This window comes from Bison bison, unplaced genomic scaffold (assembly GCF_000754665.1).
Source record: "Bison bison bison isolate TAMUID 2011002044 unplaced genomic scaffold, Bison_UMD1.0 scf7180017864345, whole genome shotgun sequence".
NCBI lineage: Eukaryota > Metazoa > Chordata > Mammalia > Artiodactyla > Bovidae > Bison > Bison bison.
The window spans coordinates 2,176,300-2,194,312 of NW_011494917.1; the positions used below are offsets into that span (position 1 = coordinate 2,176,300).

The 18,013-nt window shown below is 37.1% G+C and overlaps 1 protein-coding gene across 1 annotated transcript in view; it reads right to left on the reverse strand.

The window, feature by feature from the left end:
• CCDC122 (coiled-coil domain containing 122) overlaps positions 1-10,527 on the reverse strand; it is a 26,165-nt gene extending 15,638 nt beyond the window's left edge. Inside the window, exons 1-4 of the mRNA XM_010854607.1 lie at positions 10,485-10,527; positions 9,858-9,973; positions 2,462-2,860; positions 1,606-1,722 (exon numbers count right to left, since the gene is read on the reverse strand). Coding sequence (XP_010852909.1) covers positions 1,606-1,722; positions 2,462-2,860; positions 9,858-9,973; positions 10,485-10,527 — 675 coding nt within the window. The remainder of the gene's footprint in view (positions 1-1,605; positions 1,723-2,461; positions 2,861-9,857; positions 9,974-10,484) is intronic.
• Positions 10,528-18,013: the final 7,486 nt, after the last annotated feature.

The following is an 18,013-nucleotide window of genomic DNA, read 5'->3' on the forward strand; positions in this document are numbered from 1 at the left end:
AGAGGAGAAGGGGACGACAGAGGATGAGATGGCTGGATGGCATCACTGACTCGATGGATGTGAGTCTCAGTGAACTCCGGGAGTTGGTGATGGACAGGGAGGCCTGGCGTGCTGCGATTCATGGGGTCTCAAAGAGTCGGACAGGACTGAGAGACTGATCTGATCTGATCTGATCTACTGTTAATGAGGTTGGTCATAATTTCCATTGGGTTTTATCTTTTTTTATATATATATTTATGTTTTAAAAAGTAAGACTTTTCAAACCATATTCCCAAGGTTCTATGGCTTGTTCAAAATTTTCTTATCACTTAGTCACTTATGTATGTTACAAATACATCCTCTCAAAACGAGTCTAGTCTTCTTTATTGTTATGCTGCATCTCAATAATCTAGAAATTTATGATATAGCCAAAAGTAGTATTTAATCATGCAGTTTGGATATATGTCTGTGTCTTTTAAAATAAATACTTCTGTAATGCAAATGCAAAGTAATTTTGTCTCATATTATCTTTAATCCTTGTGGAAGTCTATGTATGTACATGTTCAGAGGTAGGAATCTAATTTTACTGCAAAACTGTTGTAATTTTTTCACATGACTAACATTTTGTTTGTTCCATTTATGATGGATTATTTCTAGATTCCTTTTTTCTGCTTCATTAATCATTTTTTCTATTTCTATGCCACATATATAGATTTATAATAAATCTTGATATTTAGAAGGGTAAAAATATCCATTTATTTACATTGCTAGTAAAATAGAAGATAAAATCATGGTGTTTCTTAAAGAGAATGTTTTGTAAAGGTGAGGGCTTTTGTCTTCAAATTCCTGTTGCTTTTTCATTGTGTCAAATTAGTCACAAGCAAGTTGAAAATATGCATCTTTTTATTTTCCAAAGTAATTTTAAAGGGTGAAAATTGTTTGCCCTTAACAACATACACTTTTCCCTTTTTGTTCTCCACTCATCTAAACAATGACTGTAAGGCCTACCAGTGGCATCTCAAATTTAGTCTCACTTTTAGTTTATCATTCAGTTTGCTTTCTAATTGGATTATTGAAAATTACAGATAGGAAGTCAGAGGTTTAGAATATCAACACTTCCATTGTCTTTACTTTGAAGAGTCTTTAATTTCTGTCTATGAATGGTCCTTTTTAACTGGATAGCCTCTGCTGTCTATCCATATTAATTGGTTACAAAGCTGATGGAATGTGGAGAAGGAAATGGCAACCCACTCCCGTATTCTTGCCTGGGTAATCCAAAGGCCAGAGGAGCCTGGTGAGCTACAGTCCTTGGGGTTGCAAGAGTTGAACATGACTTAGTGACTAAACCACCACCACCACCTGATGGAATGAGACCTGGAAGAACTCTAGGCCAGACTGAAGTAAGACCAAGTACTTAATTTTCTTGAATACATTCAAATATCTGAATATTTGGGAGTTATCTATACTTATCTATTAATAGTTTGGATGTATCAACTGTTTTTCGTAGTTCTTTTTGGTTCTCTGTTTTGGGAACTGACAGTAAACTACACAAATTATGACTACAGTATTAATAAAAGTTTAAAAATGATCCCATAAAACATTGAAATCCAGATATTTAAGACTTACCTCTATTTCTTTTCTTAACTTTTCATGTGTCTTTATTTCTTCCTCAAGAAAACAAGTTTGTTCACTGATGGATTCTTCTACACTTGTAATTTCATCCTTCAGTTTTGTAATATCTTCCTGTATGTTTATAAAATTTAAAATATACATGTCAAACAATGAATCGCCAATATAAATCCAAGATTTCAGTGTTTCTATAATTTAAGATTAACCATGACATTTAATTTTGATTAATACGATTAGAATGTTACTTCTATAGGTATAAGGAACGAGAAAGCATTATTCAAACAAGCAAACCTTAGATTTGAAGATACAAAAGTAAAAACCAAATGAAAATAAGACACAAAGGAAAGCGGAAGTCATAGCGGCAACTGTTTGGCAATGCTGTATGGATATTTTTTTAATTCTTAGGAAGAAATAATAGATATTTTAAGTTTTTATCTCCCAAAGTCTTCAAAGAATATTAAGATGCTTAGGGTGCAATTATTAATTCACATTGTTTGTGTAACAGCATTAAGCACACTAAATAGATTTTAATTGGTTTGGATCCATTAGACTAGAAGTTAGTTAACATTTTGTGAGTCACACTTTCTGTAACAAATGGATTAACTGTCCATCTGATTTTGTTGGACCACATATTTTTATTAGTTCACAAGGGATTTGGGGATGTTTCCTTTATGCATTCGTACTTTTGACATAGTTGTTACATAACTCATGCACTAAACAAGGTTTTAAAAGCTGTGAATCCAGTTAGAGCACTCATGGGTATTTTACCAAGTTAATGATAATTTATCACTGAGTAAGTGTACTCACAAAAAAAGGAATACTAGAAAATGTTTTAATAAGTGACATTTCAAACCTGTGCTTGTCTCATCAGGTTTCCCTCTGGATTTTGGAGATCCAGCTTAAGTTCCTCTTTCATTGTCTTTAGTTTTTTAACAAGGTCTCGTTTCTCATTGAGTTCAGTCATGAATGACCATTTGTTCTCTACCTCTCTCAAACTATCTTTATGTGCTTTTATCTTGGCATAGTATTCATTATATTTTATCATTTGTTCCTCAAAATTTTCTTGGGCTGTTTCTATGTCAGATTTAAGCTTCACATTTTCCGCGTGTAAGGATTTGATTTGATTTTCCAGGTCTCCACACTGAAGTCTGGTATTCTGTATGGCAGCATCTTGCTGATAAATTTGCCTTTCTGTTTCTTTAGTTTCTGCAGAGACAGATGCTATTTGTGTTTCAAGCTCATGAAGTTCATTCTGTAAGATATTTCAACATTATTGTTATTAATTCATGATATTCAACATGAAAGAAAAGCCATTGTTTTGATCCACAGTGTGTGTAGAAAAATCACTTAACATAAAAAATATTTTTTATCAAATATAGAAAAATTGATGCATAGTAGGAGACATGTAATAAAGTAATGAAATTATCATATAATCAGAGAGAGCCCAGGGTTACATATTTCTTATTTTTTAATGTTCATCTAATTCTCATTATTAAAATTTTATCATTTGTCTTGACATTTTATATATAAAAAATACTTTACAGTAATTTTAACAATATATTTATGGGCATCAGAAGTACAAACTAAAGAAAAATTTATGATAAAAATGATAAAACTCTGAGTTAAAAGAACAAAAGATCTAAGTTCTAGTGCCCTTACTGCTGTTTACCAGTTGGGGTGATTATACTTGCTGTGCTCAGTTGCTCAGTCATGTCAGACTCTTTGTGACCCCATGGATTGTAGCCTACCAGACTCCTCTGTCCATGGAGATTCTCCAGGCAAGAGTACTGGAGTGTGTTGCCATGCCCTCCTCCCAGGGATCTTCCCAACCTAGGGATCAAACCCAGGTCTCCTGCACTGCAGGCAGGTTCTTAACCATCTGAGCCACCAGGGAAGCCCATGATCAACTAGCAAACTTAATTATCCTATTCAAGCCTCACTTGCTTCACTTGTAAGATAAGTATGAAGGTATATTTATCTTTGCCTCCCATGTGGTACAGTGGTAAAGAATCTGCCTGCCAACGTAGGAGCTTCAGGAAACGTGGGTTCGATTCCTGGGTCAGGAGATCTCCTGGAGAGGGAAATGGCAACCCACTTCCACGATCTTGTCTGGACAATCCCATGGATAGAGGAGCCTGGTGGGCTACAGTCCACAGGGTTGCAAAGAGTCGGACATGACAGAGCACACATAACTCTTACCTCTCTGGGGCATTTGGCATTTCTAACCAGCACCTGCTTTTTAGAACCTACCCAACACACATCTCTGTTTCTCAGATACCTCTGAGCATTCCTTCTCTGTCTCATTGGTTCCTTAAAATATAGATTTTCCTCAGGGTGCAGTCATCATAATTTTCTTCTCTCATTCTATCTATACTCCTTGGATAATCTTACACATACTTAGATCTTGAGATACATGTATACTGATGATTCACAGAATGTAAGTGGCTATTAAGTCCTAGGCCCAGCTACCACTGGGCATCTCAAATTCACTGTCCAAAAATCAGACGACACCTCCCCTCCCGTGGCCCATCCTGTTCTCCCTTGTATCAGTTGCCAATTGTCAGAACCACAAAAACTCTGTAACACACTAGTGTTTATTGCTACCAACTAGTTTGTTCTGTTAACTTCAGGTGGTTTTGTTCAAATGTCTGGAGATCGGCAGTCTATAAAATGGTTTAGGTTGGCTTAAACTGGGCTGACCTGGGTGTCTTGGCTTTGCTTCACGTATATCTTTTCCTCCAGTGGGCCAGATCAGGTATGTCCTTCTCATGATTATAGTAGATGTAAATAATGGAAGCCCAATTATGTAAAAAATTTTTCAAACTTCTATTAGAATAACATCTGCTAACATTCATCTGGTCACATGATCAAACTTCTCAGTGGAGGGGTAGAAAGTGTGTCCACCCACTATGGGAGGTCATTATAATGATAAATAGTAAAGGGTGTGGATATACACAAGGATGAATATCTGGGACCAAAAATGCAAATTACCACACCTCTATATTCCCAAACTTAGTTAATGGTATTCTTTTGGGAGCCATATTTAATTTCTCACTTCTGTTTATATTTAGCATTAGTTGCTCAGTCGTGTTCGACTCTTTGCAACCCCGAAGCCCGCTAAGCTCCTCTGTCCATGGAATTCTCCAGGCCAGAATACTGGAGTGGGTAGCTGTTCCCTTCTCCAGGGGATCTGCCTGACCCAGGGATCAAACCTGAGTCTCCCGCATTGCAGGCACATTCTTCACTGTCTGAGCGATCATGGAAGCCCTCTTTATATTTAACTATTCATCAAATTCTGTAGATTTTCCCACCAGTATAACTATAGGCCTTTATTCTTTTTCTTCTATCCAGTATGGTCATCCTCTTTAAATAGATGTATAATTATGGGAGGGAAGCACTTCACTAAGAAGGCAGACCCAGCCTATCCTTTTCTTAACAGAGACAGGAGAGGGAAGTACACTGAAAGATACAACATGCTGATGAACTTCAATCTTTATCTCCAGTTTTGATTTTTAAAATGCCCATCTGACATTCTATTTGGATATCTAACAGACATCTCAATATACATGTTCAGAAGTTCAGTTCAGTTCAGTTCATTTCAGTTGCTCAGTCGTGTCCGACTCTTTGCGACCCCATGAATCGCAGCACACCAGGCCTCCCTGTCCATCACCAACTCCCGGAGTTCACTCAGACTCACGTCCATTGAGTCCGTGATGCCATCCAGCCATCTCATCCTCTGTAGTCCCCTTCTCCTCCTGCCCCCAACCCCTCCCAGCATCAGAGTCTTTTCCAATGAGCCAACTCTTCGCATGAGGTGGCCAAAGTACTGGAGTTTCAGCTTTAGCATCATTCCTTCCAAGGAACACCCAGGACTAATCTCCTTTAGAATGGACTGGTTGGATCTCCTTGCAGTCCAAGGGACTCTCAAGAGTCTTCTCCAACACCACAGTTCAAAAGCATCAAACTTCGGTGCTCCTAAAAGAGCTTTTAATTTTCAAGCCCAATATGTTCCTCTTTCAGACTTTCTGATTTCAATAAACTTTCCACCTTGGATACTAAAAGACCTAGAAGCCATTCTTGATTCTTCCCTTTATCTTATCATCACAACCTATTTAACAGCAAACCTTCATGCCTGGGCCTCTAAAATAAAATCCCAACTCACTTCTGACCAGTCTTTGTAGCATGGCCCAGCTCTTAACCGATCTCCCTGTTTCCATGCTTCTTCCTCTCCCTCAACTAGAACTTCCAACACTGTTCTTCAAAGTTGTTCCGGTTATATAGGTTCTTTGCATTTCCATAGGTCTTTTAGAATCAGTCTGTCAAGTTCTCTAAAAAAGCCTGATGGAATTTTGGGTAGAACTGCTTTTAAACAATAGATAGAAGAGAAAGACCTGATGTGTTAACAATACTGAATCTTATGATTCATGAAAATGGTATATCTCTCTATTTTGGTCTTTAATTTCTCTCAACAGTGTGTTGCAGTTTTTAGTACACAGGTCTTACATCTTGTCTTAGTTTGCTATAGCACAGCCATAACAAAATATCATAGACTTAGTGGCTAAAACAACACAAATTTATCTCTCACAGTTCTGTAGGTTGGTCAGAGTGTTAGCATAGTCAGGTTCTGGTCAGAATTCTTCCTGGCTTGCAGAGGGCCAACTTCTCACTGTGTTGTTACATAACAAAGAGCAAGCTCTCTGGTATCTTTTCTTCTAAGGGCACTAACCCTACCACCAGGATCCCACCCTCATGACATCATCTAAGCCTAATTACCTAACAAAAACCTCATCTCCAACCACAATCACATGGGTTTTTATGGCTTCAGCATATGCATTTTGGGGGTGATACAAACATTCAGTCTATAATACAATACTTTTGTTAAATTTACCCCTATTTCATAATTTTGATGCCACTGTAAATAACAATGCATTTTAAATTTCAATTTCTGATTGTTTCTTTTAAAATGTAGAAATACAACTGGTTTTTATAATTAATCTTATCTTGCAACCTTTCTAAACTCCCTTATTAGTCCTGAAAAAGTGAAAGTGAAAGTCACTCAGTCATGTCCGACTCTTTGCGACCCCATGGACTATAAAATCCATGGAATTCTCCAGGCCAGAATACTGGAGTGGGTAGCCTTTCCCTTCTCCAGGGGATCTTCCCAACCCAGGGATTGAACCCAGGTCTCCCACATTGCAGGTGGATTCTTATTAGTCCTAATAGATTTTAAAATAATAGATTCCTTAGGATTTACTCAAAAAAATCATGCTGTATGTGAATAAAAACAGTTTTACTCCCTCCTTTCCAATCGGGATACCTTTTATTTCTTTTTCTGTGAAGGAGTGGCTTGAATTATCGGTACCACAGAATGAGCAGATGTGATAAGAAGACATATGCTTGCCTTATCTCTGATCTTAGGAGAAAAATATTCAGTCTTCCACTATTACGTATGTTGCCTGTAGGATTTATGTAGATGCCCCTTTTAGTTGGCTAGAACTTTCTTCTATTCCTAATTTGCTGGTAGTTTTTATCTTAAATTGATGTTGGATTATAACAAGTATCTTTCATGCATCTAGAATTCTCTTTCTAAAACATAAGTTTAATCATTTACTCTTTTGAAGTCTATCAAAACCCTCTCATCAACTCTAAAATAAAATTTAAGCTTCTTTTCATGCTATACATCTCTTATTGCTTCTCAAAATACACTCTATGTTATTCCACTACCAAACTACTTATAGCTCTATGAATGTACCAATGCTATTTCAGGCCTCTGAATTTTCTGTTTTTTTTTTTTTTGCCTAGAATATCACATCCTCGTTTCCCTTTAATCCTCAAACCAATCCCATACACCCAATCATTCTAGTGAACTCCAGCTATTCTTTAAAACTCAACTGATCATTCCTTTTTCAATGTTAAATCTGTGTTTATGTCTCTATTGTTGACATACTTCCCTGCACGTAATTATTTGTTTAGTTATTTGTCTCCCTCTTCAACAGATGGTGAGGACTTCTCTGGTGGCTCAGATGGCAAAAGAAAACACTTGCAATGCAGGAGACCCAGGTTCCATCTCTGGGTCAGGAAGATCCCCTGGAGAAGAGAATGGCAACCGACTCCAGTATTCTTGCCTGGAGAATTCCACGGACAGGGGAGCCTGGTGGGCTAAAGTTCATGGGGTCACAAAGAGTCTGATATGACTAACACTTTCACTTTCATTTTCAACAGATGGTGAGTAGCTTAAGAGTGAGGACAATGTTCAGCAAAATGTTTAACAGAAATTAGGTTCTCAATATAAATGAAATAACATCTCTAAAACTCCTTGAAGATTGACAAGTTTTATGGAATGATTCTTTATAGAAATCTAAGACATTATTATTTTTATATTATATCCTACTGTCAACTTGTGTTCTTTCCTAAAGTGACTTAGTTCAGTTCAGTGGCTCAGTCGTGTCTGACTCTGTGCCACCCCATGGACTGCAGCACACCAGGCCTCCCTGTCCATCTCCAACTACTGGAGCTTGCTCAAACTCATGTCCATTGAGTCAGTGATGCCATCCAACCATCTCATCCTCTGTCATCCCCTTCTCCTCCTGCCTTCAATCTTTCACAGTATCAGGGTCCTTTCCAGTGTATCAGTTCCTCACATCAGGTGGCCAAATTGGAGTTTCAGCTTCAACATCAGTCCTTCCAATGAACACCTTTAGGACTGATCTCCTTTAGGACTGATCTCCTTTAGGATGGACTGGTTGGATTTCCTTGCAGTCCAAGGGACTCTTAACAGTCTCCTCCAACACCACAGTTCAAAAGCATCAATTCTTTCACCCTCAGCTTTCTTTATAGTCCAACTCTCACATCCATACATGACTACTGGAAAAACCATAGTTTTCACTAGACAGACCTTTGTCAGCAAAGCAATGTCTCTGCTTTTTAATATGCTGTTGAGATTGGTCATCACTTTTCTTCCAAGGAGCAAGTGTTTTTTAATTTCATGCAATGCAAATATTTACAAGAAATCTATACTACCACATAGTGTAATTATTATCATATCTGTTGATGCATTAATGCCTAAAACCATATTCAAAATCTGGTCCTACACTGCCCACCAGGGTCCCAGCAAGGATACCTTAAGTAATGTTTACAAGTATTCTCTCATTTAATTATCATGAAAACCTTACAGATAGGTCCTATTATTATCTCCATTTTACAAATGAGAAAACAGAAGCATGGAAAGATTAAATCAAGGAGCTAGAAGTAGCAAATCATCTCCCGGCAATTCAGATCTAGAGTATATTCTTTTCATATCAATGATACATTTAATTTAAAAAATCTTTAAAAAGTAAAAACACTGTTTTCATTTTTCCTTCTTCTGCTTTATTAACAGAATAATTATGTCTATGCTGAATACAAAAACATGTATGGCTTTCAGATTCCTGCGATGGAATTATGAACATATTTTGAAATTTAGGTGTTAGTCGCTCAGTCGTGTCCGACTCTTTGTTACCCCATGGACTATAGCCTGCCAGGCTCCTCTGTCCATGGGATTCTCCAGGCAAGAATACGGAAGTGGGCTGCCATTTCCTTCTCCAGGAAAAATTTAAGGAACACAGAAATGTTCCTTATCTATCTGAAATTTTCATTGGCAACTAGTAATTTCTAAGCCACATCTTTAAAAATACTGGCTTAAAAACTTAACCTTCCTTTAATTCAGCATTTTAGGAAAAACTATCAAATAAAGTTAAAATAATTCTATGTGACCACTGTGTTCTATATGCTTATCTATAGTATGATGACACTGTTGAATCTCTGCACAATGAATAGGTAAAATGTTCCTCAAAACTGGAATATTCATGTAGATTTTACTTAAGGATGTTATGTGTGCTTAGTCACTCAGTCATGTCCGACTCTTTGTGACCCCATGGATATAGCCCACCAGGCTCCTCTGTCCATGGGAAGAATTCTCCAGTGAAGAATACTGGAGTGGATTGCTATGCCCTCCTCCAGGGGATCTTCCCAACCCAGGGATCGAACCCAGGTCTCCTGCATTGCAGGTGGATTATTTACCATCTAAAACACCAGTGAAGCCCTTACTTAAGGACACAAGAATAATTTAGAAGGTATAAATATGAACATTAGAAATGTTATATTGCTTCCTCAGAAGTTATTAAGTTTGCTTAATAACTTCCCTCTTACTAATTTAATATAGTTTTGAAGAACATAAAAACTCATTTACAAGACTTTGTGAAACAGGTTACCTGCAAATGGAACAGAACTTTTCTGTTTCTTTCTATTTCTGATGTTTGTGATTGTTGTTGCTTTGCAACTTGTTCTACAGCATCGGTTAATGACGATGTGTCTTGTTTAGCCAGAGCTAGACAAAAAGAATAAAGTACATAATAAAAATCTAAACACAAACATTGTAAGAAACTTATGTTTCATCACCCCAAATCATGAAAATTGTGATGTTTTCTCATTAATAAACTAAATTTAGGGTTGATATTCTTCCCTTTCTGACTATAAACAAAACTAAAATCAAAGGCCATGATAATAGACAATTCAAAGTCACCTACTGCAATACTACACCTGTTCCTTTATGGAACATTATAAATATTTTGATTGTCCTAAAATTTTCTATCCAGACCGTCTGCACATATACTATAATTATAGTGCTACCGTAACAACTATTTCTCAATTACAGTTGATGAATTTTCATTATAGGCCTGCATTTTCAGGTAGTTATGTCTTTTCTAAACACTCTAGAAGCTTCCTCCTGGCAGCTTTCCTCTAATTTGCTACTAATTTTAACCCAATTTTCCTATCACACTACTTTTTCTGTTACTGCTCATCTTTCAGCTCTATATTTATGAAAAGTGCTTCATTACCTTCTTTGGGAACTCCTTGACTCTTCCTTTCGTTTTCTGACATTCTTGTGTCTCTTTCCACCTTTTCAGTTCACCTTTTCTCGTACAAAATAATCAGTGCTGATAATCTTTCACTTTTATTTTTTGTTGTTGTTATGTATTAGTGATCCTGAAAGTAAATTAACTGTCAAATGTGTCACAGGGATGGCAATGACATTCATCATCAGTTCCAAGAATTAAAATACAATGATTGAGTGAGAGATGGGGGAAGAAAGTAGAACTTTCTATGGAACTTGCTTGTCCTGTTTTTTAGCTGTTATGACCCTGAGAAGTTTCTTAATTTATTTGATCATCAATATCCTCGTCTGTAAAACTTCGCAGGGCTAGTGTAACAATGAATGTGGGCTTCCCCAGGTGGCGCTAGTGTTAAAGAATTCACCTGCCAATGCAGGAACCACAAGAGACGGAGGTTCCCAGAGACCTGGGAATGTGGGTTCCCAGAAGTGGGTCGGGAAGATCCCTTGGAGTAGTAACTGGCAACCTACTCTAGTATTCTTGTTTGGAAAATTTCCTGGTCAGAGGAGCCTGGTAGACTACTGTCCATGGGGCCACAATGAATTGGACAATCAGAGAAGGCAATGGCACCCCACTATAATGAATGTATGTAACACACTCAGCACAGTATCCGACATATATCTTAAGTAAATAATTATCTCCAGTACTATTGTGAAGTGTATTCTAAAACTACAACCAGAATATGTGAAAAACAGTAACAAGATGGATTAGCAATGGCATTCCTGTCCAGTGCCAGCCAGGGTAAGCCTCACACAGGTTTAAAATCACCAACCTCCGCTATACTTGGGAGAAATTGATGAGATGAAGGGGGAGATATTTTTCTATCTTGAAAGGTGAAAAGAAAGAGTTCTTTCCTCTACCAGGGAATGAATGCAATGAATGAATGCTGAGTTGGCAGAATTAAAGACATTACCAGTTTTTGGAAAAAGCATATCTGATTTTGCCTGTCCATTCCTGTACAGAAGAAATCACACAATTATGCATGATTAATAAAAGGAATGTAATGTTTCTGCTTAACATTTGAACATACGGATTTTTCTTTTTAGGTGACATCTTTTAAAAAAAATCTTAGTTGATTTTTTATAGAACTTGTGAATCTTTCCAAATCATACTAAAGTCATGATAGACTTTGCCAGCCAAAAGAAGTAAAATATTATCATAACAGTAAGGCATGTATATAAGGAAGCTTCCACAAGGAAGTGTGCAAAATCACTAAATATCTTTCTAAAGATTGGTTAAATATTGATACAGAGTACTTGTATACTAGTTATAAGTGTTTTTAAAAAACAAAATTTTAAAAGATTGCAATCTGATAAAAACAACAAAGTTAAATCACTTCCTAAGTCAGGAAACTCAAATCTGTCCAGAAATATCTTATCAAGCTAAAGAAGTCCTGAGAGAAATACTCAACAGTGTCATAATCACCTCTGAGAATATATGATTCTTTCCTGTTTATTCACATTACTTCCTTTCTTCAAACCTCACTTCTGATCTGCCTCCTCCACGAAGTCTTCCCTGATACTGAGTCCATTCACTCATGCCATTACTCTGTCTTTTCTGCCCCCAGATCAATGCCAATGAATCCAAGCTCTTTAGCTTTTTTGTATGGGTTTCATGGTTACAGATGTTATTCTTAGTGTTACCTATGTTGAAAATGCATACTGTCTACATTTACACTTTCAGTGAGTTCTCTCAATTGATTATAAAGATAAACAACTAAATAGTGCTTTAGTTTTTTGCCCCACTGTTCTAAATGTTTTAGATTTTTTAAAAATGAACATTATATACTGCTGATTCTGTGCTATGTGTGGGAACTCTATAAATATTCGATTTATAAATATTAACTTATTTAGCCCTATGAGGTAGATACTACTAGGTCTTGGAGTAAGGGCTAATCTTGAACCAAGGTTGAGCAACTGCTAGTTTACTAGGTAAATTCTTTCCAACCTGAGACTCAGATTCCTTATCGATAATAGTAGCAGCCTCATTAGATTACTGTGAGGATGAAGTGAAATAATGAATGTATTTAGCAAATTTCTGCCACTCAACTATTTCTATTCCTATTACTGAATTTACAGTATTTTATACTGTATTTCCTTATTATACTATAAGCTCCAGGAAAGTAAATACAGCGTCTTATTCATTTTCATATTCTCTACAAAGTATTTGATGAAGAAACCAAAAAAAAAAAAATAGAAAATTAGATTTTTACAGTAAAAATAAAGTAATTGGTACTTTTGGATCTCTACTCCTGAAGCAGCATACACTGAAGAACTATTGGGTGATGTTTCTTTAAACAAGCTATTCATGAAAGAATAGTTTAAAATTGAGAAAGTAATTGTTTTTTTTCCAGATCTCCCTAAAATGGACAAAAAATAAAAATGAAAATAAACTACTGCCATCTACTGATAATTCCTTAAAATTGCATAAATCAATGAAAACAAGAGTTTAGAGATTAGACAATATCAGTTATTCTTTCATTCAAGCCACATATGGGGTACATATATATATATATATATACAAAACATTGTGGGAAATATAAATATGAATTAAGTGACTCTGATTTTAAAAAATAAAAACCTTATAATAGCTACAGTATTTGATAATAGACAAGTATTACATGTAAAAAATCATTTAGGAAAAACACTTTCAACTAAATAACTAGCTTTACAGAAAACAATGCAATGGAAATACTATAATAAACCACCATGTCCTATATTAACTACTGTTGTTTAGTCGTTAAGTCATGTCTGACTCTTTAAAACCCCATGGACTACAGCACACCAGGCTTCCCTGTCCTTCACTATCTCCCAGAGTTTGCTCAAATTCACATCCATTGAGTCGATGATGCCATCTTACCATCTCATCCTCTTCTGCCCTCTTCTCCTTTTGCCTTCAAATATTAACTATAGCCAATATTTATTAATTACCTGTAAGTATTTCCACATAGTGGGGTCATTCCTGGTGGCTCAGTGGTAAAGAATCCACTGGCCAATGCAGGAGACATGGGTTTGATTCCTGGGTTGGGAAGATCCTCTGGAGGAGGAAACGGCAACCTGCTCCAGTCTTCTTGCCTGGGAAATTCCATGGATAGAGGAGCCTGGCAGGCTACAGTCCATGGGGTTGCAAAGAGCCAGACATGACTTAGTGACTAAGCAACAACTTTCACATAGATTATCTATTTTATCCTTCAGAGCAGTCCTACAGTCTAGACATTATTTTTACCTATATTTTGAAAATAAGGAAACTAAAATTTGGAGAAATTAGGAAATTTGCCAAAGGTCATACATCCAAGTAGGAAGCATGAAATTTGAATTAGGATCCAAATTAACATTAGGTATTCAATATGTACTTAGGCATTGTAATAAACAACATTTGTGCACCATCTCATTTGAATTCAAGAGGCAAGTGCCTATAATTGGCCCTTGGGAGGAGATTTTTAAAAGGCCATGTTTCCAGCTTTTGGAAATTCATCATCTAGTACCTCCCTCTAAGTTAATGAACAAAATAAAGCAAGGCTGTCAAATCCTTCCCCCCACCCTCCCAACCCCAGAGTTTTGAGAGCTTCCGGCTTAAAAGAATTAAGAGGCAGCCATCCATGTGCATCCATGTCACATAAACATCATTTTTCATCCAGAATGGAAAATACTGCTATGTGGACTTGCCAGGTAGTTTTAGTTAAGTTTATAATTTCCTCCCACCTCTTTTAGAGCAAATATTTTATGAGAAAACAAGGAGAGAAAAATTGTGTAGATAATTTTCAAATGGCTATGAAATTGCCTTTGGTTTTGTTTTCCAAGTGGGAGAGGAAGTTTAATACCTCAAGTTGATTTCGACTGGGAAAGCTAGAAAACTAACCTGGGGAAAGATAAAAGTTTTCCAGGAAACTGAGACCTAAAAAAAAAAAATGGAATCAGTTCTGGATGGCTCAGTTCCAACAAAAAACTAAAGAGGCATCATGGAAAAAATATAACATACTGCACATATTAGTAAGTATCAATAATACACAATTCAGGTAAAAAAGACTATTTCTACCACAGGTTTTCAAGAGAAGCTAGAACATCAGAGTCATCCCAAAAGAATAAATTAATTGAATCATTAAAATTAAAAAAATTATTATAATATCATACTTATTATATGGCAGAGTCTTAGAATCTACTGAAACTAGGGATTATTCTCTTCTGTGGCTAGGCGATGAGATTAAAGTTTCAGGTTGCTGAAAACAGAAAGTAACCAGAGGATTGGTACTGTTCCTTAAGTTCCTTTCAGAGAGAATGTAGAGAATATTTATATATTATTCATTGTTTATAGCTTTCAGTCGAAGGTGGGATTTCTCTGAGCGAGTTTGGTGTAGGAAGCAGGGCACAGAAAGCCATGCTCTGTGATAACCTGGAGGAAGGAACAGGGTGGAGAGGGAGGTGGGAGGGGGCTTCAGCATGGAGAGGTCCTATGATGGATTCATTCTGATGTATGGCAAAAACCATCAAAATACTGTAAAGCAATTATCCTCCAATTAAAATACATAAATAAATATTTTTAAAAAAGATTTCTGCCTCCATAATTACAAGAGAACACATTTTGTTGTTTTAAGCCATCCAGTTTGGTCATTTGTTATGGAAACTAATAAGTTTTTCACAAGGAAGTTTGCATGTTTTATGTCCATTTCTGGAAGGACTCATAAACTCTAGTGTAAATGGTTTAAAGACAACTGTTACCAGTTTTAAAATTATCAAGATAAGGATTTACATGGTGATGTAACAACTCCTGGTGATTTTCCCAATGGTTCCCCTTAACAGCCAGGCACTATCTCTGTCCCCCAAAGACTTTTTAAGTCTCTATGGGTGAAGTAGATGCAAAGTCAAATAATGAAAATGTAGAGGTACAGTGTGTGTTTTCTAAGTCTACCCACACTTAACCTCTCACCAATTAACTCATTCTATTTCCTTTTAAATCATAAGCTGCAAATCTCCACATCATGCTCAATGTGCATGCTGAATGCTGAAGGGTTAGAAAGCCATTCTCCAATGAGTCTGCCCACTCCTGCTGCTACCAGTGAAAACTGTACATCTGACAATGTCACTTGTTTGTTCTCAAACCTGTTTATGCCAGTTGAACCTGTCACTGTGCTTTCACAATTTAATTAAGTCTTAAGTAAACCAATGTAATAGTGTGGGAAAAAAAGTTTGTTCTTTAAAAGCTACATTTACATTTTTCAAGACCCAATTAAGGTGAGTTGCTTGAATGAGTGAGATAACTATAAAAAGATTATAAAGAAGCAATTTGCACTCCCATAGCTTCACAAGTGTCTCTTTCGTGCATGATAAGTCGCTTCAGTTGTGTCCAACTCCTTGCGATCCCATGGACTGTAGCCCGCCAGACTCCTCTGTCCATGGGATTCTCCAGGCAAGAATACTGGAGTGGGTTGCCATTCCTTTCTCCAGGGCATCTTCCTGGCCCAAGGATTCATAGAACCTATGTCTCTCCTGTATTGGCAGGTAGGTTCTCTACCGCTAGCGCCACTCAGGAAGCCTCATTTTCCTCTTAAAAGAATGAAATTTTGAGAAAGCTTAGCTGATGGTTGGGAAGTGTACTTTATGGTAGCAATATGATGCAGAACTCTAATCTGGAGGCCATGTACAGGCTGTGGCAAAAGGCTGTGCCCTCAACAGACTGGCAAACAAGCATGTAGCTGTTTCAGGTTAAAAAAAGAAACTTTAAGGTATTATGGTATATTTTTTATACTTTTTCATGACTGGTTTAACTTTCCTTTGAAACAGTTTTATTTAGATATAATTTATATACTACCGTGTTCATATTTATGAAGTATACAATTTAATCTTTAATTGACTTTTTCAATGTATTGCTTGGTTATGGATCCAGACTGCATCTATGAATGAGCTTCTCCTGTACAAACAAAATGCTCAAAGAAGTAGTTGATTGTGCTTGGTGAGGGGATGGGGCTTCAAGGAAGGTTATATTTGAGCTTGGAGGGTCTTGAACAAGTAGCTGTTTTTAAAAAAAGTATATATAGAGAACAGTGTTCTAAGTAGAAGAAATAGTTTATGTAAAGGATGAAATCAAAAAAAATAAATAAATAAAGGATGAAATCATATGGTGTTCCAAGAAACAACCTTTAGTTTGAGTGGTTTGGTAATAGGGAAGTCATTTTTTCAAATCTAATTATGCATCTGAATCATCTGTAGAGATTAAAACAAAACAAAAAGCAAAGCAAAACAGGCTGAGACTTGACTCCTTGAGTTTCAGATTCAAATGTGTATCTGGAGGTGGTAGAGGGGGGTGGTCCCTGCATTTCTGCTTTTTAAAGTTCTACTTGTAGTTCTGATGGGCCACCAGGATTGAGAACCACTGGAGTGGAGGAATGGGGATGAGATGAGTGTCAGATCAGGCCATAGTCCTGGACCGGATGGTGAAAGGAAATGGTTTGTAAATACAGTATAATGACAAACTTTCTCTTCCCTGACGGCTTCTCTATTTTGAAATATTTCTTTTTAACTTGTTTACTGTTGCATGACAGGACATAAATGCCCACCATCGTCTATAAAACCAGACATAAATGTTTTAACCCAGCTTTGTAACTAAAGACCTCCATTTTGTTTACAGTGATATTCAACATAAAACAAGCTTGGGGCAGAGGGGATCCGCTGCTACACCTACCACTCAGTGCTCTTAATGTCCAGAAAAATAATGAAAATACAGTTTTCGGGGAAAAAAAATCTGCCAGATACTGAAGAGTGGGTTAACTGGTGGGTGGATTGGGGACCATATTCTCTACTCAAACAGAATAGCAGCAGTCTCAGTTCCCAGTGCTCTTCTAAACTCCCAGATTGCTGAGATTCTTTCAGGGAAACATTCTTCAGAACTTCTCATGTGAGCAACTGTCAGAAAAAAGGGACCCCTCCTTCCATCATAACCAGTGCCACAGGAAGCACCTTGTCTCCTGCGCTTTGACAGTTGGAGATAGTTTCCCTTTGGCCATAGCATCTGCCATCTACATAGGTAGGAGCTGCTCAGTATTTTAAAATAAACAAATGTTACGCTCTTTGAGGGGAGAAAGGGGTGCTAATTTACATTTTTATCACAACTCTTAAGGTCAGTGCCTTCTAATTTTCTATGCTTGGCCCATATTTTTATAAGGACATCGGTTTATCCACACACGTGAAGGAGCTATGAAGTCTAGTCAGAAAGTTAGGCGGGATCAGCAAAAAAGGCAAAGGAGGGTTCCGCCAACTTGTTTCTGGAAACAAAGCCAAACAATAAAGATGAAAGAAAAAAAAAAAATCTGCCTCAGGAGGCGCAGTAAGTGAACTTGGACGAGACACAGTGCCAAGTGCTAACGTAAGGAGGTTCTTGGGCCAGGGCTCTGAGGATGAAACTGGGGGTCCCGAGCGCGCAGAGCGCGGCCTCAGGAGAGGGCGTCGTCGCCCGGGGAGGGAGGCGGCCGCCGCCCCCTCCCG